Source organism: Alosa sapidissima, chromosome 24 (genome assembly GCF_018492685.1).
Source record: "Alosa sapidissima isolate fAloSap1 chromosome 24, fAloSap1.pri, whole genome shotgun sequence".
Taxonomy (NCBI): Eukaryota; Metazoa; Chordata; class Actinopteri; order Clupeiformes; family Clupeidae; genus Alosa; species Alosa sapidissima.
The window spans coordinates 9,424,920-9,451,226 of NC_055980.1; the positions used below are offsets into that span (position 1 = coordinate 9,424,920).

The 26,307-nt window shown below is 39.6% G+C and overlaps 3 protein-coding genes across 8 annotated transcripts; 1 reads left to right on the forward strand and 2 right to left on the reverse strand.

Moving 5' to 3' along the window:
• Window positions 1-1,467: 1,467 nt before the first annotated feature.
• On the reverse strand, window positions 1,468-9,154 carry stx4 (syntaxin 4). Of its 2 annotated transcripts, XR_006027272.1 has the most exons (12): window positions 8,903-9,154; window positions 8,200-8,304; window positions 6,575-6,674; window positions 6,205-6,279; window positions 5,951-6,021; window positions 5,715-5,823; window positions 5,473-5,546; window positions 4,700-4,837; window positions 4,257-4,367; window positions 3,200-3,280; window positions 2,847-3,075; window positions 1,468-2,795 (listed from the first exon to the last, which is right to left on the reverse strand). XR_006027272.1 is itself a non-coding variant. In XM_042083797.1 (11 exons), the coding sequence occupies exons 1-10, from the start codon at window positions 8,930-8,932 to the stop codon at window positions 3,203-3,205; spliced, it is 891 nt and encodes a 296-aa protein (XP_041939731.1). In that variant the 5' UTR covers window positions 8,933-9,154; the 3' UTR covers window positions 1,468-3,075; window positions 3,200-3,202. The 2 variants fall into 2 exon arrangements, 1 of the variants encoding a protein (XP_041939731.1); XM_042083797.1 differs by having other exon boundaries at window positions 1,468-3,075.
• Window positions 9,155-9,487: 333 nt separating this feature from the next.
• si:dkey-220f10.4 (tubby protein homolog) lies at window positions 9,488-16,876 on the reverse strand. 4 transcript variants are annotated; one of them, XM_042083794.1, is made up of 14 exons: window positions 16,767-16,876; window positions 16,141-16,212; window positions 15,947-15,990; window positions 15,461-15,617; window positions 14,939-15,166; window positions 14,691-14,813; window positions 14,413-14,550; window positions 14,147-14,310; window positions 12,625-12,783; window positions 12,079-12,191; window positions 11,867-11,981; window positions 11,624-11,722; window positions 10,188-10,359; window positions 9,488-10,080 (listed from the first exon to the last, which is right to left on the reverse strand). In XM_042083794.1, the coding sequence occupies exons 3-14, from the start codon at window positions 15,986-15,988 to the stop codon at window positions 9,947-9,949; spliced, it is 1,644 nt and encodes a 547-aa protein (XP_041939728.1). In that variant the 5' UTR covers window positions 15,989-15,990; window positions 16,141-16,212; window positions 16,767-16,876; the 3' UTR covers window positions 9,488-9,946. The 4 variants fall into 4 exon arrangements, with proteins under 4 accessions (XP_041939728.1, XP_041939726.1, XP_041939729.1 ...); XM_042083792.1 differs by lacking the exon at window positions 16,767-16,876 and adding an exon at window positions 16,613-16,750; XM_042083795.1 differs by lacking the exon at window positions 16,767-16,876 and adding an exon at window positions 16,659-16,671.
• snx11 (sorting nexin 11) lies at window positions 16,097-25,007 on the forward strand. 2 transcript variants are annotated; one of them, XM_042083790.1, is made up of 7 exons: window positions 16,097-16,228; window positions 18,398-18,437; window positions 19,309-19,395; window positions 20,852-20,952; window positions 21,140-21,238; window positions 21,532-21,756; window positions 21,910-25,007. In XM_042083790.1, the coding sequence occupies exons 2-7, from the start codon at window positions 18,414-18,416 to the stop codon at window positions 23,084-23,086; spliced, it is 1,713 nt and encodes a 570-aa protein (XP_041939724.1). In that variant the 5' UTR covers window positions 16,097-16,228; window positions 18,398-18,413; the 3' UTR covers window positions 23,087-25,007. The 2 variants fall into 2 exon arrangements, with proteins under 2 accessions (XP_041939724.1, XP_041939723.1); XM_042083789.1 differs by lacking the exon at window positions 16,097-16,228 and adding an exon at window positions 16,994-17,359.
• The last annotated feature ends 1,300 nt before the right edge of the window (window positions 25,008-26,307 follow it).

Here is a 26,307-nt window from a genome sequence, read left to right on the forward strand (position 1 = left end):
TGATATCTAATCCACTGTATGTAACCAGAAAACACCTGTCAAGTAATTTGTCGTTGCCAAACGCAGCGATTATGATGCCATAGTTTCCTCCTCAAAGCATGGACCGGTTCAGATGTACTACCGGCCACAATAAGCGCAGCTTCAGGGTGCGTGTGTTGTTGTCTATTTAACACTTCTTGCAAAAGGAGAAGTTAGTGATATTGCCACCTGTTGTTGTTTGGCTGGAATCAGCTGTTTGTGTTAGTTACAGAGCCAGGGCTGTGCGCGAACACTGGATCTTCTTCAGCAGACACACAGAATGGACAGCTAACACAATGTAGGCTATGTATTTCAGACACTACATAAAATAGAATTCCAATTTTATTGGAATGACTGTAAATCTCCAGTGCAAATGCAAACACAGAGTATATCATACTGATTATTGTAGGCCTACAAACCGTATACGATACACAACACTATACGTTTACGATACTTTGATATCATGGACAAGGTAGTGGAGGTTGGAGAGCAACAATTAGAGGTTAGATGCTGTGGCTTTGTGGGTTTCTCACACATCAGAAAAGGTCACAAAAGTCCTAAAAACATATCTCCGAAGACACGGATAGGGGAAGTTTTGGGATGTATGTGGCTGGAGACGTGACAAGAGCTGGGGGAACCAAGAAGCCACTTGGTGGAATCACCTGACCATCTAAACCCAACTGCTGTGAGACATCCCTGACTGCTGCCCCACTATCCTGAGATGCTGAAACATCTGTGAAGAATAGCTCCCACCTGAGAACTACTGGCACCGGTGGAGGTGTATAGAAATGCCCAGCAGATGTTTTCATCAGCCTGTTAACAAACGAAAAGCTCACTTTTTCTTTCTAGAATTAATACTTTCACCTTGACCAATTTCCAAATTGTATGCTAAAATACAATGGGAACAAAGACGTTTTTACTCTGATACACACCTGGAACGGTCACCAAGTAGGCTACTAAAAGAGTAAAAAAAAAAACTCCACAGACCAAATGTTACTGTTGAGAACAGTCTGTTCTGCATGCTGGAAAATGTAAGAAAGAGTCGAGTGGTTTCAATTAGCCTCCTGCTGGTGAAGTGCTAGAAATGGGCTGAGAAATGAAGCCTTATGAAAATGTGTTCCAAAACTACCGGTAATAGTTCTTTACATTATAGCATATCTGTCTCTGCTGAATGATGGTTTCTATTTGCCTAAATTTAGGAAAGTAGTGTTTTATTTCTCCCAGAGACTCAGCTTAGACAGTTGTCTGTCGTTAGAGCTCAGTGCCCTCAAATTAGCACCTCCTCATTCCTTATCTCCTAGGTTGAATGAGGTAGGTTAACGGACTTTGAAATGGGAATGTGGAATTCTCCCCAGGTGCATAGACTGGCACCATGCTCTTCAAAGTCTTGCTTCATCACAAAATTAGACTACACTGCAAAGAGACATCAAACATTCATCATCCACAAACTCAGTGTATACAATAAAATCTTTATTTCACATAAACCCAACAAATCTACATTAAAAGTAAATGAGTTGGAAGGCTGAAAGTTTGGCATAAAACCTGACAGTTGAATAAAATGAATGTGTTCTCCTGGCCTAACATCCTACCCACATATCCAAAGTCTGACCACCTGAGGACCGGGTTTTCCCACAGATGACCAACTGCATTTAAACCTCTGGTCCCTTATTCTCAAGCCTTTATTTCAGACAGTACATGGCATAACGAGGTGTCAACAATGACAAATAACTCAAGCCTATCCTGTTCCTTTAACCTTTGCGATGTGTCACAGAAAAGCAGCTAAAGGTTGATTCAGAATTGGATAACAACTGGGAAGCAGTAGGCTGCACTATGAAGCGAGGTTATTCGGCTCATCCAGATAATTACAGGAGTATTTGCTGATCTAAACACAACACGTTAGATTTGAAACGGTAGACGCTCAGTGCAGTGTTATTTCAGAGATCAGTGGGGACTCCAGGAGTTACCTGTATAAGCAAATAACGTCGCTTCATAGTACACCCGAGGTGGACAGCGCAAAGGAGCCAAGCTTGAGGAAAGGCACTAGGGCGAGGCACCAGGCTACACAGTGCATACAGGCGAACATGACATCTGTCCTTCAAGAGACAGAGATTTGAGCTAAAACAAGAGGGGAGCACCATTCTTCTTCTTGAGCCTCTCCTCAAACGTTGTTTAGTAAGGCTTAATACTCAAGTTCTGAAAGCTTTTTTTTGAAACATTTCATTGCCTCATATAAAACAAACAAACAAACAAAAACATTTAGGCCCATAGATTGGACAAAGGTTGGAGAGGTGGGAAGTCACTAAAAACACTTATTGGTAGAGTGCTTTTTAGAGCCAATTTCATTGGTCATGAATGAAAAATACAACTAAAGGGGTGTATATATATGTCAGCAGGTGAATCTCAAAGTAACATCTTTTCACAACATATGTACAGGGATGACCCAGCTGGATTTGTGCAGTTCTCCTTCCACTCAACACCCTCAAAAAAAAAACAAAAAAAAAAGTCAGAGATCACGTTTCGTGTTAGTGTAAGGTCAAGATTAAAACTGACGGCCAGTTGAACATTCTCACAGTATTTCATTGGGCAACTCTGTATGACAAAAAACAACTGCGTTAAAGAATTTTCATTTCTGTGGATTTTCCTGAGTACACAAAATCAAGGTTCTTGGGATTTTTTCTCTCTCCAATAGTCCCCCTTGATGAAAGTCCACGGGTTTCAGAGCAATGTGTCCCTCGCAATTGTGAAATGCAGTGAAATCTGTTAACCAGAGACATCACCTTCATCTGGTTCAGTTAATCGCAGTGAAATCTGTTAACCAGAGACATCACCTTCATCTGGTTCAGTTAATCGCAGTGTATTGTTTTTCATGGTTGCTGGGTGGAAGGACATTGTGACTATCCAAGGTTAAAAATGATGACATGAAACTTCAAAACTAAAAAGAGAAGCCTGTGTTCAGGTCTGTCTGAATGAAAAACTGTTAGTAGAAAGGGTCCATGATATCAGTAAGACAAGGTCTCCTCTTATTCCAAGGGATGGACAGTGCAATTGAGGAATGTACTGTAAAACAAACAAAATTGAGAGCATGAAAAGATGGACCACTTACAATGGAGCATAAACCAATATGTCATCTCTCAGCCAACAAAAGATGTGAAGGTCAGGATTATAGAGCTGAAGCACTTACATCTCAGGTGAAACTAACAGCAATGATGATGGCTATGACTATCAAGAGTATAAAAAGGCACAGTGCAATCCAGAGTTTCTTCTACAAAAAAAACAGAGAGAGAAAAAAAACATCATTACACAATGGCATTTATGTTCACATTGCAAATTCACTTGTTAAGGAGAGTCACTGTCACCAGTGAGTAATATTTGGTAGCCGCTGTGGTGGATTGGATTAAAATGCCGGAGATGATGTACACTCAATGGTTATATTTACTGCAGGAATGAATGGAGTTGGTGGCAATATTATTGTCTGTGTTTGTGTATATGTGAGTGTGTGTGGTTCTGGGAAAGAGACAAATACAGAGACACTTACTATTCACATTAATAGTAAACATCCACAGATTACAATGACAGTAAAATACATATGAGCCTAGTAGCAACCTGTTATGGGCTAGCAGCAAGTCTTCTCCTAATTGTGCAGCCTAGTGCACCACATTCTTTAACAAAGTAACATGGTAATTACAGTCAAACACGCTGCACAAGAGCCTTCAGAGGGAAAAGGCACTATACAAAACACTAGCAAACTAGCAATGTATACAGTAACCACGAGCCTATAATAATAATAATAATTAAATAACACACATTAATACCACGGCCGATAAACAAACACTCACGTTCTACTCGCGTACCACTGACAATGTTAGCACAAATATTACAATAATACATAACAAACAAATATAACTATGTAACAATACTTACAGGTCTTCGAAAGCACACAATGTTACAATACAAATTAAGTATCCAGTCCAGCACAATAACCCAGTCTGCGAAGGCTGTAACCGTCTCCTATTTATCTGATGTTTCTCTGTTCCCGCCACTGAGCACCATCAGCGCAAGCATCCCCAGACTCACACTCTGATAGGTTGAATAAGTGGAGCCAGAAGGGGTGCACGCACTTCGAGCATGACCCAGCAACGACAACCGGCTGCTCACGTAAACAGCGTCGGGGCTGAAACAGCAGTCCTTTACAACACACTACAATTGTCCATGCTGAGTATACTGTAAGATCACTTCACCTTGCGTGCTTTCTTCTGGGAGACTACAGCTTTCTCTGTGTCAGTAACTGCCTTCTCAATGTAGTTTGTGGAGTTGAGAATGTTGTTCTCGATGCGGTCCACCATCTCTCCCTGAACACCACACAGAAATCAAGACAGTTTCTATTCAGCTCCTCAATAAGTCCTTTCACTGATGAAACCATCCATTTTTTATAATCATCTCAAAAACATCATGCTACATTGGCAATCATTTTTAACCATACTGATTTTTGTGCCAAGATATAATAATAATCTACTGTACAGGACTAACAAACTATTTCAGTAGATCTCCAGAACAGTGCATATAAATGTGTGTAAATTACTGAACAATTCTTATGGTTCATATTCATCACATTCACATTATTTGAATGTTCATCTCCAGTGGAGAGTCTATGGGTAGGAAGACCATGGTACTCGCTGCCCACCTGTGCCTCCACCTCCATGTAGAGATACTGAAAGAGTTCATGAAGGTCCTTGATACTCTTTTCCAACTTCATGATTTCATCCCGCCGCGTCTCAATCTCGTTTAGGGCCTGCTTGGTGGCGTGAGCATCGTTCAGAATCTGCGGACAAATCCAAAAAGAGAATTGGTCTTAAACACTGAATCAGCACAGTGTGCAGGTCACTAAGGGCAGTCATCTTGGAAGATGTATGGTTATGGTAATGGTATTTAGCACGAGATTTACCAAAGTGTCTGACAACAATAGAACAACGATGAACAATAATACTAAGTGTCACACATCATGTAAATTAATAATAGCCTAATGATCAGTGTAGAGTCTATGCAGTTGCAGCGCTGTCTAATATCATCACAGCATGTCATACAAATTAAGCCATCAGAAGAGCTCTAAGTCTAGAAAAGTGATGGGGCACAGCCACTTCTACTTCTAATCTTACTAAAGTGTTCCTATCCAGGGTGACATTGAAGAAACATAAAACATTTTTTGAGACTGATCAAAACTAATCTGCAGCATAAATGCAAGGTTGAACATACTGTCCGAATTACTGTGGGGATATATTAAAACTGCTCAATTTAAGGGAATTCGCATGGAAGTTATAGTGCTATTTATACTAAAGATATTGAGGAAGGTCATTTCTGCTGTGACCTAAACTTAAGGGATTCAAGCCTGATCGAGGCTGATCAACATGCAGCCTGCTAGAAAAATATCAGCGAAGCATCTCACATGTGATTACTCACATTCTGCGTGAAAACGTCAGTCTGTCCGGTCTCTATCATAGACTCAAGTTGTTCTTGTGTCACTTGTGTGCAGGCTAAAAACAAAAAAGCGGAATGTGATCAGAATTTTTTGAGGAGGCGAAAGTGAAACATTCAAAAGCACAGTTCTTTCTCATTACATCAAAATGTTCAATCACAGGCATTTAAGGGACTTTCAGTTATGATGTCCACAATTCCACGGTAATACCAGTAATATAACTAACTTATTTTAATTTGTCGTTCTATTCGCTCCACATTCCGGTCTCTGTATTGAGCCTGAAGATTATTGCAGTAACCCATCAGCTCAACAAAGTCCCGTGACAAGATGACATGCTTGAGGAAATAAAAAAAGAGAATGTGATGAATAAAACAACAATAAATATGTGAAAACCTAGTTACAGTTGTTGTTGGTGAATAAATAGCTAGTGAATTGAATGCTACAGAATCTTATTGAAATTACCTGTGTCTTCTGCATTCTTTGACTGACTGGGACATATTTTCCATCTTCTTCAGTTTTTTTAGGTTCAAGGCCTACCAATTAAAATGTTAATAGGATTATTCCTCTGCTTTGTGTCGCAGTTATATCATGTTATAGTAGGCACAGCGCATGGGAGAATCCCTCACTTTTATTTGTACCCATGTGGGTTTTTACCTAAATGAAATGTGGTGGAGCAGTTTTCATGTCAGTCATATAGTTCAATTTACAGTACTTACTCTTGATGTTCTTGTGGATGTGACCAGCTTTTGTTTTGATTTCATCCCTGAGCAACTGAAGCTCCTTTTTCATACCTGTAAAAACACAACCCAGATCGATCTTAAATATGAGCTCATTTCACTATAAAAATGAATCAGCTCTAGACCTACATTAATGACACAAAGGAGAATAGTCAGCAACTGTTCCTGTGTGTTCTGATCCACTGAAACATGCATTTGTTGACAATTAGAGGATCCAGACATGTAAGAGTAAATACATTTATACAATAAATACTTGTTGCACCTTTACACACATCCTGCCAGTATTATGTCAGTATTCTAGCCTGGTACTACTGTATATCCACAACATTGTTACAATTGGGTTACTGACTGTCTTCAGGCAATGCAACTCCCAAAATGGTCTTCTGTTTTGTCTCCAGTTCTGAAACCTTCTTCTTCAGAGCCTCAAGTCCTTCCCGAACCTCTTGCACCTGTAAATGCAGGAGTCCAAACAGTCAAGTCACAAGTATACAGTAAAAGGTCAAGAATTCGCATCACAATGTTAATTTGCCATCTATATAATAATGTCATAACAATATTGCTTCCCAATTCATAATAATAACTATTTGTGTAAAAATTGCCAAGTTGTGAAAATATATTCACTGACCATTTGACATAATTATTATCAAAAGCAAAAACTAAATTGCTGAGTGATGCTTCTGACATCCACCCAAGACATTTCCACCCAAAACTGGGACTGTTTGTATAACTCAACTTAAAACCTGTCTGCTTGAGGGGAAGATCACGCGGTAACGTGTCACTAAGCAATTAATGAACCAAAATTTAAGAACAATATGTCAGTTAGTTTGTATGTGCCTACATCAACTTAAATAGTAGCACAAAATGGTCTGGTGAAATTAAATCTTCATGTGATTTTAAAGCCAGAAAGTGCTCGGTAACAGAGTTACAGAAAATTAACATCACTTTCTTACCATAAAATGAAGAACCATGTGAAGAAATTGACAATAAAGCAGACTTTGACTTTGACTTTGATAAAAGTCAACATCAAACATGCGGTTCTCAAAATGTAACATGAAACAATTCATATAGAAGTGTTTCTACACTTCCACAGATTTTGCGACTGTGACTAGTTTTGACGTACTTCTAAGACATATGTTTCATAAGTCATAGTAACGGAGTTACATGGTAAAGGAGTTCCAAATGTTCCTATTGTTAAAACAAGATTTATTTGTAAAATTATCATGTATTCATTAGTTATAGTATGTTTTATCATAATGGAAGGAAAAAAAGTGTAAGTGTGTGTGTGTGTGTGTGTGGGGGGGGTGTAATGGGGAGTCTGTGGGGTATGTTTGTGTGCTAGTTTATGAATTATGAATGGAGGGGGGTAGTATGGTGTGTGTTTGTGTGGGAGGTATGGTGTAATGGTGTATGTGTGTAAGGGGGGGGGGGTGCACCGTGTGTGTGTGTGTGTGTGTGTGTCCATCACCTACCAGCAACCCTTCAGTCAACACCACCATCTATGGTACAAGCTGATGGGTGTACAGTCACTAGATGTACACGTACAAATTCATTTATTTCATGGTCCCCCATGGACAGAATTTCATGAAACTTGCCATGCCCCCACAGGCTTTAAGCGTGACCATAGACATCATATTTGGGGCTGTTCAGAACACCATTTTAAAAGTGCCCTAATACCCCTTTAGATATTTCTTATGTCAAAACAATATCAAGGGAAATGTGTACAACATAAAACAAGAATAGAATTAGAAAAAGGTTGGCAATATCTTTCACAATTACTTTCAGATTAATGAGCTTTTCAAGAGCACTATGGCAAATAGAAACAAACTTTAACCTGTTTTGTAAACTTAAAGTGATTGGTAATCATACCAGATGTGTATTGTAGATGTTAACATGCGCGTGATCTCCCCCTTGAGTATCCTGTGCTATAACACAGCATCATATATTTTCTCCTGGGAGTTTAATGTCAAATCTCACCTTCTTAAAGAAAGCCTCATTCTCCTTTTCTTCTTTCTCAGCAGATCCTGGTTTGATCATTAGTGCTCTGTGCTCTTCATCCTCATCTGAGGACTCAGCACCTTGCTAGATATTCCATAGAATGTTGTCAGACACACCTATGCATGGTTATCTCTGTCCAAACGTCATGCTCACTTTAACTGAATATGGAGGTTCAATATTGCCTTCCCGTCTGGAAATGACAGGCACTCTGCGGCCTTAGGGCGGATGTGGAAAGTAACTTTCTATTATAGAACAAGGAACTCACTGTGATCACTTTAGGAAAACTTTTAAACACATAAAAACACTTGCCAAAATGTTCTAACGGCGTTACACACCCACCATGTACAGTATAATGTTTACAAAACAGAGCTGCCAACCTTCCGTTGTACTATGGTAAGTTAGCTAGCAATTTATGTTGGTAGCATGCATCCAGCATTACTTCAGGAAACCATTGTGATTATAATGAAGACATCAAATTCCACACCCATTCAGTTTATTTCCTTACGTAATCAAGTGATACACTTATTTAGCGAGCTGTCCTACGGACAGTTGAGCTAAATTAATGTTACAGTACCAGTATGTGGCACAGTACTGACAAGGACAACTGAAGTTAGCTCGCTAGCACAGTTGGCTAACATTCGCGCTTGCTAGTTATTCGGCTGGTAAACTTTTCAGTACTTACAATCCCCAACTCTTTGGTTCGGTCTCGCATCCTGTTTTGCGATCGGTTCTTAAATATTATACTGAGTTCTACGCGAGAGCCACGTGTTTGTAAAACTGGTATTCCAGACTAAACGCGCGACTTTGTTGACATGCACAAAGCTAGAGTAATAAGTCGGTCATTCACTTCTAGTCCTTTTTAGTGGGCGCTGTTCATGAGTGCAGAAACTGTAAACGCACTGCGCATTTGGCAGATCTTCAACTACTATGGATAGTCTGGCGCCATTCAAAGAAACCACGTGAGTTACACACAGAATGGTGTAGTATCAGCACACAGACCAGCTGGCTCGTGGCGTCGCCACAACTTTTCCTCCCAAGCGTTTGTTATGATTTTTGAAAAGGCACTGCCACCTGCTGCACTGACTTGAAACTGCATTAATCTGATATCTGGTGTCTTTTTCTGGTGTCAATTTAGGATCACCTTGTGAAATATTACGCATTGAAAGCTACAAAGATTTGCAAAGTCATTTGTCACTAATCAGATTGAGACATAATTAGTTGAAGTTAGACTGAATAATTACAGAATAATTACAGAACTCTATTAATTAAACACAATTCAGATTTATTCAGCAATTCCCATTTCAGAGCGAAATAGGTCTGTTCACGAGTGTCAAAGATATTTCATCAGATATATCACAAAATTCTGCTAATGCTGATATGACGATTGTCAGAGTTTGTTGTTGTATTTTTATGTGCTACGTAGCCTTTGAAAAGTTTAGCAAAAAGCCTAGTTGTGCTTGGCCACACAATGAGAGCTAGCTTATGTAGCCTGTGATGTAGGCTACAAGGGTGAATGTTCCAAAACATTCACTGACAGTTCGTTCAAGTCTTTTATAAATGAAATAGATTACAAGAGATTTTAAAATACTCTGTGAAAGCAGTGCGTTGAAAACAATTGAAAATGGCCAGCCCTCTATAAACATTTTATATTATAACAGAGGCACCCTTCCAAAGCCATCTTCAACCATTTAGTGGATTCTTATCACTAGGCCTATACATGCTCAATTCACTCACAAGCTAACTTCCCATCAAAGGAAGACAAAGTAATGGCAAAGGCCTGTAATGCACACATAGGGAAACTGTAGTCCATGGAGAATACATCTTCGGCCACTCTCCCAAATTGCATGACAATGTAGTCCACTGCGAAGGAAATAATTAAGAATCATATGTTAGTGTATATAGCATTGAGTAAGAGTACAGTGAGAGATTGTTGTAGGAACACCACACCAGGTTGAGTTCTCCCTCACCGTTATCGGGGTGAACGATCTGAAAGTTTTTGACAGATGCCTGAGTAACCCTCCCGTGGAAGTTGAGGACGTAAGACTGGGATTGTTCGTTCCAGCTTGGGGACTTGTTGATCAGGGTCACCAGGTTCTCCGTGTTGCTATTCTCATGGCGGGTGAGCAGAGTCTCCAGGTCCTGAGAAAGAGTCAGGGATTGAGGTAGAGCAGCAAGGCAAATTTAACGGCAATAACTAAAACAGCAAAACTGAAATAAAGTCAAATAATGTCCTCATAGTTTTATTGTGTGCTTTGATACAATGGTAGCTAAGGGATATTAATGACTAATATTGCTGATTTTCCATAACTACAACCCAAATCAATGTGTAAAATGCAAATAAACACAGAATGTGATAATATAAAAGTCTTGTAAACCCATATTTAGCAGTAAAAAGGACATAGACAACATATCAAATGTTGAAAATGAACATTTTAACTATTTCATGGAAAATATGATCATTTTGAATTTCATGTCAGTAACATGTATACATCATTCCGAATTGATTGTGCCTTACCAAATGTACAAGATGCCCATGATGTAGGCAATAATACACCTCTACACCATCATAGATGTTGGACCAAAAGGACCAAAACAAGTTGGGAAGGTTGGATGCTTGGATAGGCCCTCTCCTCTTTAGCACAGATTAGTCCATGATGTCCAAAAAGAATGGCACATTTTGATTGGTCTAACCACAGGATCGGTTTTCATGTTACCTCAGTCCATTTTAAACAAGCTCAGGCTCAGATAAAACGGTGGTATTTTCTGTGTCATGTCTCAATACAATTTTGGCTGTTTTGACTGTTACTAATGTTGCTGCAGTTTTTGAATTTAGTATGTGCACATAGACAATGGTTATCAGAGGTTTTCCTGATCCTATACAATGACAGGTCTGGTGTTGATGCAGTGCCATCTGAGGTTCAAAAGACCACAGCCATCTAATTTGCTTCCAGCTCTTTCCCTTGTTTGCAAAGATTTCTCTGAATTCACTGAATGTTTTAATATTATGTCCTGTAGATGATGAACTCCCCAAATACTTCATACCCAATCGTGTTGCCAGTTCTCCTAATTAGTTGTGAAACATTCCTCCTTTTTGTTTTCTTTATCATTACACAACTTTTCCAGCATTTTGTTACCCCCGTCCAAACTTTTTTTGAAACATGTTGCTGGTATCAACTTCAAAATTAACATATATTTTCCATGAAATAGTCGAATTTGTCATTTTCAACATTTGATATGTTGTCTGTGTCCTTTTTGCAACTAAATATGAGTTTAAGAGATTTGCAGATTATTACATTCTATTTTTATTCACATTTTACACGTCCCAAATTTTTCTGATTTGGGGTTGAATAAGTGATTCACACACACTGTCATTAAAACCGTGACTCATGGAAGGCACACTTACAGATTTGGGCCGAATGCAGACTCTTTCATCATTTTCTTTCATCCCTGGAATGACCACAGTCATTTTCCTTGGGCCTTTGAACCCCAAAACATTCTTCTCCTATCAGGGGTCACAAACTGTCATCAATATGAAACAGCATGGAAATCAATAGACATGACTTAACATATGTGTGTGTGTGTGTGTGGGGGGGGGGGGGGGGGGGGGGGGGGCAATGAATAAATTCAATATCATATTTGGACTCACATAACATATTGCCACTAGCTCCTGACGAAGCTTTTCACACTCCTGAACAAAGGGTTTTTTCTCTGGATTCACTCCATTGTCATACACGGTAAAGCGAGTGCCCAAGACATTTGATCTAGTGGAAAATGAAGATATATGTAAATAAATAAGTACATAGATAAATAAATCACAGGCAAAAAAATTAGACAGAGACTGTCAAACTATGTAATTGCCTTAATTTGCCAATGTAGCTGTCTTTGTCTCTGGACAGGTCAGTAGGGTCAATTGAGATGAGGTAGTTTGATGTTTTGCTTCTCTTCCTCTTCCTCCCAGCCATCAGGAACACCTGAACAACAACAATAGATTAGAACAGGCGTGTCCAGTCCCACATTACCAAAATATGATGAGATAGCGTGTTGATTTGGTACAATTCACCCTATTTCTGAAAGGTTAATGATGGGGTTAATCCAGGAGGTACCAAACAGAGGTATATGGATTTAACGTAAACTAATGGATCATGGCTAATTCTGATGTATTATCTTGCAAACACATTCACCTGTTGGCCTAGTCACTAGTGTACTGGTACACTTAAAGATTAAAGAGAATGCAGAGTCCAAGTCAAACTACAAACAAAGAGCTGGCCTTCATATTCTTTCACAAAATCTAATTTGGCCTCTGTCGAAACAAGTCAGGACATCCATGGATTAGAACAAAATGTACTATAACATGTTCTGTTATTTGTTATTAAATGTCTCCTTACACCTGGCCTCTCTCCTCACCCTTTTGCCATCCTCCTTCTCCATGTGCAGGTAGTAGGTAGGGTAGATTCCCTTCTCCATACCTCTCCTGTCTCTGGTGATTCTGCACTGAATGGTCATGTCCCTCGGAGCAGGTCGCAAGGCAAACTGCTCCAGGTCTTCCACAGACAGTGGGGATGACTGACAGAGGAATGGGTAGAGATATTCTAGGTTACGCAGAACAATATAAAATATCTATTTCTGTGATAGCCATCTTTTTTTATGGCCATCACTTACTAGTACTTGTACCACTGTCTTTATGCCTCACTGTTTGCGTGCTATATTAGCACATTAGCACATATGCATAACCCCCCCCCCCCCCTCCATGCCACAGCCGAACTGTGGCCACACTCTTAAATAGTTAAATATATAGATATATAGACTTTACTTTACTTTATTTCTGCATTGTTGCACTGTTGACTTATTCATTTGCACTATCACCATGACCACTATCACCATTGCACTACCACCATGACACTCATTCACACAGAGCACCTTAGAGCACCTTACCATACCTTACTATGCACAGAGAATCACAGGCTCAGTTCCTGCCTCAGTCATTGCAAGCGCCTCTGATTTATTAATCACCACTATGTGGATACTGTTTTTAGAATTGATTTAGATTAAGTGTTAGTTAGTATAATTTGTATTTTTGTAATTTGTATTTTAGTATATTTTTATATATTGTATTAAGTGTTAGTATAATTTGTATTTTAGTATATTTAGCATATTCTTTATCTTCTACTGTCCTTACTGCTTAGTTGTGTTTTTATATTATATACTTTAATTACTCTTTCTGCTGTTAAAGAATGTGTTTGTGTTGTATGTATGCTGCTGAGACCTTGAATTTCCCCTGGGGATCAATAAAATATCTATCTATCTATCTATCTATCATGCAGAATTTACAATGACACAGGGGTGTCAAACTCATATCAGGCAGTGGGCCGGACTTGTTGGAATGAGACCTCACGCAGGGCTGTCCTTGTCGTGGTCATTATCATTCTTCTGCATGGGTATCAGAGTGGTGTTTGATGACACTCCTTTATTATACCCACAGCAAACAAGTATCATGTACTGCTGTCATATAGCGCTCTTTTCCTCTTAAAATGCCCTACTTCCATGCCAGTTTTTTCAGCTACTTCCTTCTTGAGGATGGTTTAATCAATTTATCATATCATAGAGATATGGCTTATTATGCATTGTTGACAACTGAATGTGAATATCTTTTTTTCTCTATTTTTTTCTTCCAAAACATCTGGGGGGCCGCATGAATCCTGCTGGCGGGCCTGATCTGGCCCTCGGGCCTTATGTTCGACACCGCTGATTTACATGAAAGGACATTTCAGTTAACTGAGTCATTGCAAAATAATTGACACGCTGTCTATTTGGAAATTTAAACAGGTTAGTTCACATTAAACCCAGTTGGAGAAACACAACTGGATAAACAAAACAAAAAGAGTCCTGTGATCACATCAAAATGGAAACACTTCACTTATGGGCTTACTCTTCCAGTAGATTCATTCTCAGAAGAAGACTCCCTGTAGTTGGAATTGAGAGAAGCAATGCTGTGATTGATCTTGTCTCTCTTTTCCTTCTTTTTGGACAGTTTAGGGGATTTCACAATCTCTATGGCTTCATCTTCTTCATTGTCACTCAATTGTAAATGTTCTGTGGGGCAATGGTAACAAAAGCATATAAGCGATGATGGACTGCAATATGAATCCAAACATGCAATGCCGTGTTTAAATAAAGGTGCCATGGGTAACTTACCCTTTATCACTTGTTTTTTCTTGGGAGTGGGAGGGACAGGGCTCTTGGACCAGTCTTTCTTCTCATCTTCAGCTTCTGATCCAGATATCCTTTCATTGCCTATCTGGAACTCTGTCACTGAGTCTATCTGAATCGCCGCTATAGGATAGACATTATAATTAGGAAATCATCTTAATCTACTTTAATATTGGCGGCCAATGGTTTTCAAAGGAACTTAGCATTGGTTTGTTTTAGAACAATACACAAAAAACGTTGTCAGTGGAATATTTTTCACCTACTTTGTTCCTCCTCATTCTGCTTTGCCTTCAGTTTATTTTCATTTTTCTTGTCTTTCTTCTTTGCTGGTTTCTTCTCTTTCTTTTCTCTCTGCTTCTCTCCATCCTCTGCATCATTTTTCTCCACTACATCATCCACATACATATTTAATATTTAATAGGGGAAAATTAGCTATTATTAAATCATTTTGTACATGATTTTATTTATTCTTCCAGTGAATTGTGTGACATTTATGGTAAATGATCCTCACATTTTCCCTGTGCCTTTTTCACTCCTTTCTTTTTGGTCTTCTTCTCAGTTTGGCTCTCTGGTTCCAGGATGCATTGGCTCTCGATGTCCAAGTCGAGGGTCTTAGTGATGATGGGAATGGTTGGCGGGGCGTCCTCATAGACGGCCCTGTTTGTCTGGTTGGAAATGTTGTGCTCTCCCAGGCTGATCTCTTCGAGCATGCCATCAAGAGACTGCTCAGCTGGAGAGTCTGGCAATCAAGACACAGTTAGACTGTTTTTCACTGTTGCCAGGGGCAACCAATGATGTTATGGAAGGGTAAATTAAGAAAAAGGGAAATTAGTGTTGTGAAGTGTGTTGTCTGTGAAATGCTACAGCCACTAGGACCTTATGGCAATACTTTCCAAAGCACTTATTGCACTGTGCTGAATTATAAACCCGTAGACAATATCAGTGTCTTACCTGTAACAATATTGTAAATGAGGGATAATCTAAGATTAAATGGAACTCTTGTATTCTTTCAGTTGATAGTTTTTGTACTGACCATTCAAGGATGTGTTGCTTGGGGATGGCTCAATTAACAGGGCCGTGTCATCGCTTCCAGCTTTCTGTCGACGGTTCTTGGGTTTAGCGTCAAGATTGGCTGTGACCATCTGGATGTCTGACCTCTTTTTCTGCTGTTTTTTGATCAGCAAGCTTCGCTAAGAGAAACAATAAAGCAGTAACATATAAAACTTTAACACATAAAACATTAATGTTCAAGAAATCTGATATAAAAGGGAATAACAATTCTGAACTGGTCAAGCAGATAAAATAATTTTAGGCATTTATATGAGATTTAGGTTCAGTACTTCTACATACAACTTGACTGACTGACAGCACTTCCTGTGGTACAATGATATTATATTAATTTCATTACATCCATGTCATTACACATTGGCTAGTGTTATTTTCACACAGAAAACAGCACTATTTTCACACAGAGCTGTATAATTTAGTCAGTACAAGAAATTGTCATTAGGACTCTTACCTGATTATCCAGCTTTTGCTGACGGTGATCCGGGTCCTCCATGCCTGTGGAAAACGAATGGTAAACCACAATGTCTTTCTATTGAAACCGAGGTCCACAACAAACCAATAAGAGCAGCTGACTGGAAATCAATGGAGTTGTCTGCATTGGGGCACAGAAACTGGCCGTGCCAAAAAGACACCTAACAGACGCACTTTGCAGAAGCTGTTGAATCAAATGGACATTTCAGCGTCTCTCCCACTTCATCTGATGTCCCTAGTCTCCACCTGCGCACAACAGAAGGTAAAGAAGATTAGGGGAGATAATGTTCTTATACTCACGAGTTCTCCTCCAAGGCTGCATGCAGGGCGCACTCATTCTCAGCTGAATGACCAAGTGACATCAAATGCACAAGTTGCCAAGTTCTCTCCTTCTGGATATTTAGGCTAAATGTAGTACCTTAATGTTGCATGCCATGAGAAATAACTGTTCAGAATGTGAATTAATATGTAGGCAAGGCAAGGATTTTTTTCTTTAGCCTACTCTCTTTGTGGAAGCCATTCAATTCCTCTATTTCCCCTTTTCCAATTATATACCTGTCACTTTGTTCTGGATTGTTATGCCATTAAGACTGGCTGTGTTTAACACAGAACCGTGGACTATATGATGAACTGGTGTTAACTTTACCTTTATTAAGTTTATCTGCGTGTGTGTGTGTTCAGGAGTAGTTTACCACAATGTAGGAATTTACATTTTCGACGTAGGCTACTGGGTATCTATTTAGTGCCAAGAGTCGGGCTACCCAAATAACCTAAACAACAGCAATAGCGCATTAGTCTACCAGGCGTTCCAGGTGCACATCGACATCAGACTCCATTCATTGGGTTGAAAGTAGCCTCAAGATGAGTTGGAAGCCGTTGGGCTATTTAAAGGTAAAATATGTACGTTGTGTTGCTTTAAATGGGCTACTTGTAAGTGGGCAGGGCATTTTTTTCTCTGCTTGCGTTTCACACAACCGGCACAGTAGATGGCAGTATACACGTTCTGTCTATGCCACTGTTGACTAAGCAAAGAAAAGAGGAAGAAGAGAAACTATACAGGCTATATGGTATCTGGTTTAACATGCTATATCTGAGTGAATCTTGCAAACTGCTGTTCAATTAAGAATTTGCGTTGTCGTGATAAACTTAATTGGTCCATGTAGGCGCGACTGTCTGGCCGTTTGTTGTTTAGGCTACTTTGAACTCCGAGGCGAATGGATCATGGCATCAGCTCTTGTCAAACAGTTTGTCGACTCATCCTCCTCCTCCTTAGGACGAAAGAATAATAAGTCATAGTCACTTCATCTGTCTCGCCCGAACGCTCTGAAGAACTGCTCGTTCTAAGGTTTTGCACCTAATAAAGGAATATACCAGAATATCCAAAGAAAGGAAAGTGAGTATCTCCTTGCATTTATTGAAAATGTTGAACAAACCGCGCTATAGGGCATTGTTTTTCTCCTGACTCTGAAGGAGACACTCTGAGGCCCTCTTCATATGTGCCAGTTTGTTCCCTATCTATAGCACTTGAGCAATGAACTGTTGTTGTAACAAAAACGTAACCATTTGAGAACACAGTGTTCCATTTTTGTGATGACGGATATGCCTATTTACTCGTATGGTTTTGACGTTAAATTCTGATATTAGACTACCTTTTGTTAATGTTTTTACACTTTCACCATAGTTTCTTTCTTTACGAAACCACAAAAGTCTATCAAAAACAGATAGGGAGTTTTCATGCCAAGCGTAGGTTGGCATCCATATGTTCCATGTTTCGTCATCCGTCACGAGAAATAAGCTTAATCATTGTCAGCGAATAAACAGCCCTAAATATGCTCGTGTCTGCATTGTCTGGACGGAGGTAGGAGGAGGTTATGTTTGTGGAACAGTGACTGAGTCCTGAGGAAGGAACAGTTTCTGTTGTCAAAGGTCAGAAAAGCTGCTGAGCTGCTGTGCTCTCCTAACAAGACAAAAAATGCACCTTATGTTTATGAGCTAATTGTGGAAAATATAAACTATGGGTATTATTGATTGATAATATTTTAGTTTACAAGCTAAGAAAATGGCATGTGGAATGTTGTTTGGAAAATCACTTCTTTTCAGTATCTATTTTTTGTTTGATTTTGTGTGGGCAAAAAGTGTCTCAACTGTACTCAGTCTACCCTACCAATGTCGAGGGTAGCCGAGAGAAGTCAGATAGAATCACTGGCTTTGTATGCTCAGTTCCTTAATTTTTTTGTTTTATGGAACCGTGAGGTTAAAAAACAAACATGCAGGTATTTTTATCAGGCTGATCCTACTGTGCTGGAAGCAATTAGCTTGATATTTGAGTTTACGGTTAAGTTTGTGGAGTGTTGAGTCATGTTCTGGTGATGTGTATGACTGAAACCAATTTTTATTGACACTTCATGTTTCTCCCCTTTTTGTTTCACAGATGCTGTTCTGGTAGGATGATTAAAAGTCAGGACCAAGATGTAAGAGTCAACCTTTTCTCCCTATTCAGTTTTATCCTGATAAAAATATTTTATTGCCTCGTAATCAGACTATACAGATGGAAACTGAACTCAGGTCTACATAATTCTTATATGTTATAGTCTGTAACTGTTGAATTTTGATTGAACACAAAAGATTCTTGTAAAAGCACAACTACCTTGTAGACTGTTTAAGATGATTATATGACTTCTGATGACATTATACTATTGTGAGAGTAATACACTGCCAAATCTCAAGATTAGAGCTAGATCACTTATAGCCTAATCCCCACACTGAAAAGTGCTGCACTACACTAGATGGTAAATGGTTGTAAATCGGGTTTTGTTATTAGAGGCCAAGATTTAAAACCTGTCAAAATGCAGATAAACACTTGTTTATTTGCCAGGTAGTTTCAGATGTAATAAGGGGTGTATTTGAAGGGTTCAGATGCAAAAGCCTCTAAATGCCACCTATGTCAAAAATGAGATAAAGATGGTGAGGGGATGCTCTCCACACATAGTATACGCTAATCAAATAATTTAACTTCAAAACCCACTAAATACCACTCTCTTCCTGGTCTGAAATATCGATTTATAGGCAAAAACCTATAGGAGCCTGAATTTAAATGCTCATTTAAAAGAAAAGTGGTCAGACGGATTTAGAGGGTTTTGCATCTGAACTCTTCATTTGAAGTGTTTTCAGTTTCAAATTGATTGATTGACCAATTTTCTGACATTTTATTGATCAAAAACAACAAATCGCTTGAGGGAGAAAATAATCAACAGGTTAATTGACTTTGACAATAGTCATTAGTTGCAGCCCTACAGTTTGTTGACATGCTCACTTATATATATCTCCATACTTATCTTTCAGGAATTTATTGCTGTCCGCGTTCAAGACCCTCGCACTCAAAATGAGGGTTCATGGAACTCCTATGTGGACTTCAAGATATTCCTCCATGTGAGTGTTGCCTCAGGGATTACAATAAATGTTAGCCATGTTAGCATTAAAAACACACATCAGGTCATGAACTATGACCTAGTTTTTTGATGGTGAAGTACTGTAGTGTGAGTCTTCAGTACTGCAGTGTGACTAATTCTGTACGCCATGTTGATGTATGAATGGAGTGGTGGAGTGGGTGTTTTTTTTTGATGAATTGCTTTATGACAGTCCCCTGTGGAAAATGTGCAATACTAAACTTTGGAGTGGTTTTCCTAAGCCTGATGGAACCAGGCAAATTGATTATGAGAAGAAAATATAGGCCTAATTCCACTGAAAACTGAGCTTGGGGCAGTAGGATGGTAGCCTGACGAGCCAGACCCACATTAAAATGTAGGGTCTGGGCACTCACCGTTCGCAGTGCTCAGTCCGAGGGGCGGGATAATCAGTTGTCTTTCAAATTCCCTCTGCACGCAATAGGACAGCGCTATGAGTCCCATGCGTTTTCCCACCAGCGGAGCTAGTTGGCTAGTTCAAACTTTTGCCAACTTAAAAACAGCTTAACTCGTGTCACACTGTTCGCCAACAGCAACATCCATCTTCTTTGTTTTCAAGTAGCAGGGAATTCAAGCCAAACCGTTGCAACTCTGCCATCAATCATTTATGTTAAGCCCGCCTAACGATTTGATTGGCCTGATAGAAGTTTAATTTTTCGAGCTCACAAGCCAACGGAGAGTTGCTAGACTAGCCCTGGAGGCAAATGTAATTTGCTGCCGCTAGGGTGCGTCTAGATTTCTGGGCTAGTAGGATGGTGGAACCAACATAGGTTTTGTTGTGTGAACAGACGTTTTATGGTCAAATGTAGGCTGGTGGTGGTTAAGGCCATGACTCACTGCCCTCGGGATGGGCTGCCCTTAACAATCACTGGTCACATGACCCATAATAATATGATCATTGTAGTTTCAACCTAGAGTAAAATACCTCTGAATTTCTGCCCATTTGCCAGGGGTTTTTCTCAAAAAAATACCATATATTCTTCCTCAAGGGAAACCCCATTATTGTGGCTAAAGCGGTTTGACTCCTTCATTACCATCACTGCCCTTGTTGATGTGATTATTGTAGTGATATAAGTGATTTATCTAATTAAATTAATAAGCATTGTTCAAAGCCAGCTTGTTTGCTTTGCTTTTCATTCAAATGGTCAAATCACACACATGTAGATTTTAAAGTAAAACAGTTATTCCCAGCTGCTGTTCCAAAGTTGGAAAGTAGTCGACTAAAATAGTATGAAAATATAATCCACTTCTGGTGGTTTTCCATATTTTTCCAGCAAGGCAAGTTGAGTTATGGTCCACTGAAAATGAATGGCCTCAAGTCCCTCAAGTGCTATGTTTTCATCATGGTGACCTGTTCGATCATGTGTGGTTGGCTTTGGATTTGTGATAATGAATGTGATTACTTATCTCTGCCCCTCCAGACCAACAGCAAGGCCTTCACCGCGAAGACTTCCTGTGTGCGCCGGCGGTACAGCGAGTTTGTGTGGTTGAGAAAAAAGTTGCAGAAGAATGCTGGCTTGGTGTAAGTACTGTGAACAGTCAGAAATACTCTCAAGCATTTTAACCCTATTAGCCGAACATCGTAAACAACTGTATTATTGTCTGTGAAGGGGAAAAACACCTCAATCATATATCTTTTTATGGTTTTGTAATGGTACACCTAATGTGGCCAAAAACTGAACTTTGAATGTTCTTGTTTGCTTTAATAGGCCTGTCCCAGAACTGCCAAGCAAGTCTTTATTTTTTTCGTTCACTAATGAAGATTTTATTGAGAAGAGAAGGAAGGGCCTTCAGAGCTTCTTGGACAAGTAAGTTCCTTATTCATGTGATAAGATAATATGTGATAAGATAATAAATGTGATATTAGTTACAGTGACAGGTGTGTCACACTTACTCATGAGATCAATAGTCATTGCAATTAATAATCTTTTGAATTGATTTCATTTGTGCGATATGATAACCATGGTAGTTAAGAAATAATGACATGTAAATAGCTATTGCTTTCGACACCTGACACTGTTTATTTCGCAGATTAAAATGCTCAGAAATTGCCATTGAGACCCACTCCATGGACTAACAAACCTATTGTTTCTTCTGGAAGGGTTGTACACATGACTGTCTGCCTGTCAGACAGCCAGCTCCACCTGTTCCTTCAGACCCAGCTGCCAGTTAGCCATATCCAAGACTGTGTTCAGGGCCTCACTCCATACACTGTCACTGATGCCATTCTCACCTACGCATCGTCCAATCAGGGCTGGACCCAGGAAGAGGACAGCGACACACAGGAGCAATGCCCAACTCCTGTTCCTTATGAATCCATGGAGAGGTACAATTTTATCACAGTGACAACAATTCGAATCTGATCTTATTTTGTTGATTTATTAGCTTCTACACATTAGCTTCATATGTCTGCAGAAATATACTCTTTTCGTATAAATTATCAGTGGAAGTCACTTCTGTTGCTTTCTTTCTGTTGCAGCCCCTCTCCCCACATGCCGTCTTCCCAGTGTGGGCCACCTGTTACTCTCACAGCCAGTAAGGAAGCTGGTGCTGCTGCTGCTGTGTCTGATTCTGTGACTGTGGATGTTCATGATGTGAACGTGGTGGAACTAACAGCAGACGCTCAGAGCGAGAAGGCCCATGAGGGGGAGAGTCATGGGGACAGAGCTCCTGTGGGTGACGCTCACGCGGAAGCCATAGTGGAGGTTCATCCGCAAGGTGTTGACTTGAGAATTGTTGACCAGGAAGATGCTATCGCAGAAGGGAACGCCACTGAAGGAGCACAGCAGAGTAATGGAGGTTTTCAAGATGCAGCTCTGGAAGCTGTTGACCAAGTGGAGAGACTTTTGAACCAGGTTGGACTTGTTGAGGAGACCGTTACAGATCAATATCAAGAGGTCACCTCGGAAGCTATACTTAAGGTTACTGATCAGGGGAGTTCCTCGGAAGAACAAAATGAGGTGGTGGAGGTGACCAGTGAAGACACAACGAATGTAGAACTCTCTCAACAGGAAGAGAGCTGTTTAAATAGTGCTTCTGATAATGACAATTCTGTTTTGGAGGCATCTGTTGTGCCACAGAGCCTTTCCGAGTCAAATCATGACGGAGGTGTTGCTGAAACTGATAGTTTGCAGGATAATAGTGAAACAAGCGTCGGCAAGAATGGACCAGTGGAGGAACAAAGTGAAGATCAAAGCCACAATCAGGAGAGGGATGTAGAAATGACCCCTCCTTGGGAGGAAAGTGGAATGGAGGCCGATCTAGATGAGAGCATGTGTGTGGACAAGGCTGAAGAGGAGGAAACCACTGGCGAGGTTTTGCAGAGTGTCCTTCTCCAAAGTCTGGACCACTGCGAAGAGGAGAGCAACAACACCAATCGTCTCATGTCCAACGGGCACAACAGTGACAACTCAGTGACGAGTGCCATTGAAGATTCCACAGAAGAAGCCCCAGACTGTGAAAAGATGATCAGCTCCAATGTGATCGAGTCCGTGGTGTCAGACAGCACTGAGGACCGCACAGTAAATTTGGAAGAGACCCTTGAGGGCTGTGACCTTAAAGGTCAAATCTGCCACGACCAGATTGAACTACCTTACACAGACCTCAGTGCGTCTGAAGGCGGTGAAGAGGACCCCCATGGAGTTGCCATTCAATAACAGAACATGTCGGTCTAATCAGCCACCTGGAGCCCACGTTGTGAGTCATGCTACTCTAAAGGGTTGTTAGTCAGCGTTCACATTAATCAGAACACTATGGTATGGATGGTCACTCCTCAAGGAGTCTCAGAGGCTGATTGCCTCTCCCATTCATGTAATCATTTTTTTTCCCTTTACAATGTCATACGCATTTGATCGTTAAGACAGGCATTGTGTGAAATGTCACCCTTCGGGAGATGCACCCATCACACTGTTTCTGCACTGCTGTCATAACTTTGCTTGCGGGCTGGCTGTCTCTTGAGAGTGAATTACATTTTTCTTTGAAGCCTTTCCACATCAGAAATGAACAGTGGCATGGCAGTTTACAGAAACAAGCACTGAACTGGAAATACCTCATAATGAGAGATATTAAGCTGGGTTATATAGCAAGTTATATGCAATATTCCTGGTAATTATGTGTGTGTAATGTGCATAACTACTGAGAACAAATGAGGAGCGTATGATCAAAGCGTTGCATCTTAGCTTCATCTTTTTCCCAGCATACATCACTATGAAAGCACCAGCCATGCAAATTAGGGTTATGTGATTCATACCATACTGTCTGCGAGTTTTCAGAATAAGACACTATCAATGATATGTTGAATGCAAGTCAATGGAGATGCGTTGCATGGTTCATGTATTGGTGGTATGTTACTCCAGGGATGTGATGATATTGCATCATGCTTGTGAGGGCCTGTATTTGATTTGATTTTATGTAAAACAAATAAGACTTGGATAATGTCTGCCAAGGGACATAGTTGTGTGAATGTTCCAATATAGTAAGTCATGGGTAAATTCACATACATTGTTTTACACTTAGAAATTCCTTCAAATGGGCATGGCTTTCTCACAGCAAATCCCCTGTGTATGATTAGCTTTTTGAAGAGTTATGTTAGGATAACTTCTAACTTCTAGCTCTAAGAAATTTTTACTAAATATTGGCATGTTTGGTATACAGTTTTGGATTTTGATTTTGCAGTGGTAGTGCAAAGACTTGTAAGAAATAAGTCATCCTGTATACAAGCTGAAATGATAGTTCATTTTCTTCACTTGGCATTAAGTCATAGTGTATCCTGAAGTGTTTAATGAAAGTATGTTATAAACAAAATGAAACTAAGCCATGTAATTTTGTTGCACATTTTTTTACAGCTAACAACCTGGCAGCACTCTGTCTCAGAATCCATAGTTCAACATCACACTATTTTTGCCAAGTGTGTTAGCTGGTACACAACTAATGGTGCAAAATGTGGATACCAAAAATGTACATTTTTTGATCATGAGTGTGAGACAATTGTACATCATACTTTTTTGACAAAATATTCCCTTAACCACAGTAGTCCATATGTGGGTGTTTCATGTGTGCTTTCATGTTCTCCGAGTACAGAACCTGACTGGGCCTATCTTTCCTGCTTAGATTTGACAGTGGTTTTGTGATGCTAACACTACTTAGTGGAGAATTTAGTCTTTCAGTTTGCTGCTACATTCCATATTAAGTCATTGGCATCTGGCAGTGAAATTCCTACCCCTCTTTATTAAGTCTCAGATATGTACACAGGAACAACATGTTTGATAAAATGTTATTATAACAGATTTCTTTAGTTTGAATTTCATTCATTGTTTTGTCAATTGTTTATTTTAATGTTTATTTTCAAGAGTTTATTCATAAGAGTTATAACTGTATTTTAAATGCTTTTAAATTAGATTATATTTTAATTGTCATTTGTGATTGTAAATGTGTCACTGCTTCTAATGAACAAGGATGTGTAAGGGCCAAATGAGCCAATCTGTTGTTGGCTTGGACAAGGGAACTTTGGTTTGTTTGATTTTTTTAATGCAAAGGAAATATTTTATCTTGATAAATAAAAAGTTCACTGAAAATGTTCATCCTTCAAGTGTCAATAGCTTTGGAAATGTTGCAGGTTTTAAATGCAGGTATGCATTAGTATATTTGCTTCTCAGTTTGCCACATTGTTTAACAGCAACATTTTACTTAAAGATTTATGTGATGAGAGAATAATTTTACATAATCTACCACTTTATAAAAGCAGAATTTAAATCAGATTCGTATCTACATTTTTAGATAAGTATTGAATTACTGTATTAAACATTCATTAGCATAAGACTGAATACACCTAATTCCAAACTAGCATTCACATGGACATGCCTCAGGTGGAGCAGCTAACAGAATCCTCAGTATGAAGCACGGAAAGCAATGAAGGACAAAAAGCAATGACAGAACCGTGATGCTCAGTCACTTGGGATGTTTCCTGGCCTCTAGATTTATATTTGAAACTAGTTGAGTGTCTTAAGTTGTTGATCACAGAACCTAAAAAAATACTTACTGCATTTGTTGTCCTGATAGCCATCAGAAGCTAGCTAGAATTGTTGTAGGAATAGGTTATTATTTTCTTATCTCTGCTCTGAGGCCCTACAGTAGCAAAATACAAATGCTGGATGTAGCTCATTATTCAGCAGTCAAAGGTAGGATACAGGAGTGATGGCAAGAGTGGATGATGTTGCATGGGCTAAGCTGGGCTTTTCACTTGTACTGGTGCAACTGTGTCTAGTGTCCAGCTTCCAATATTCATCACCTGCTTCACACAATCCAGTAAAGAGCGTTGATAATTTTTGCTCTGGTGATAAGCTTAGCATTGTTCACTTTTTGCACTTCCTCCATGGCACACACTCCACCACAACATCTCACTGCATCACTTCCACATACTGCATCACAGTTTCAGCCATTTCGGAAATCTAAATGTGTTCAGTAGCCGAATATATATCACCACTTTTTTTGAACAGTATTCAATAGCCTATTGAAATATTTCTAAATGAATCTACTGCTTTCAATCTCATTGACTGGTACAGCAAATTAATAATAGTAGCCAGTTATTAAAAAATGAATAATAATACCAACTGTATTGGAACCAAAATCCCGAGTTTCCCCATCTGAGGGTAAATCAACCCAGAGATCAAGGGTAAGCAGATAGTTTTTGTTCTTGGAATACTCCCGTGTTCCGCTAGAGAGCAGTGACCTTAATGACCATTAATGACCTACAGGGATAACATCGATCATACACTTCCCTCACAATAAACCATCTCAAGCAAAGCACATTTCCTTCCAGTACTTCTGCATTTCCTCCTGAAAGTGGAAGTAGTGAGTGTGAGAGAACATTAAACTGTGC

Bases quoted from the DNA above. Each gene is read 5' to 3' on its own strand.
- stx4 (XM_042083797.1), bottom strand. From the start codon at position 8,932: ATGCGAGACCGAACCAAAGAGTTGGGGATT. The intron at 5,547-5,714 runs GTTAGTTATATT...TTTTGTTTTTAG, and splicing joins AGAACGACAAATTAAAATAA to CCTGCACACAAGTGACACAA. The intron at 4,838-5,472 runs GTGAGTAATCAC...ATTTGTCCGCAG, and splicing joins CTGACGTTTTCACGCAGAAT to ATTCTGAACGATGCTCACGC.
- si:dkey-220f10.4 (XM_042083794.1), bottom strand. From the start codon at position 15,988: ATGGAGGACCCGGATCACCGTCAGCAAAAGCTGGATAATCAG. The intron at 12,192-12,624 runs GTGAGGAGAGAG...GTTGTTGTTCAG, and splicing joins AGAAGGAGGATGGCAAAAGG to GTGTTCCTGATGGCTGGGAG. The intron at 10,360-11,623 runs GTAAGTGTGCCT...ACTCTTTCTCAG, and splicing joins TCTGCATTCGGCCCAAATCT to GACCTGGAGACTCTGCTCAC.
- snx11 (XM_042083790.1), top strand. From the start codon at position 18,414: ATGATTAAAAGTCAGGACCAAGAT. The intron at 18,438-19,308 runs GTAAGAGTCAAC...CTTATCTTTCAG, and splicing joins TTAAAAGTCAGGACCAAGAT to GAATTTATTGCTGTCCGCGT. The intron at 19,396-20,851 runs GTGAGTGTTGCC...CTGCCCCTCCAG, and splicing joins ACTTCAAGATATTCCTCCAT to ACCAACAGCAAGGCCTTCAC.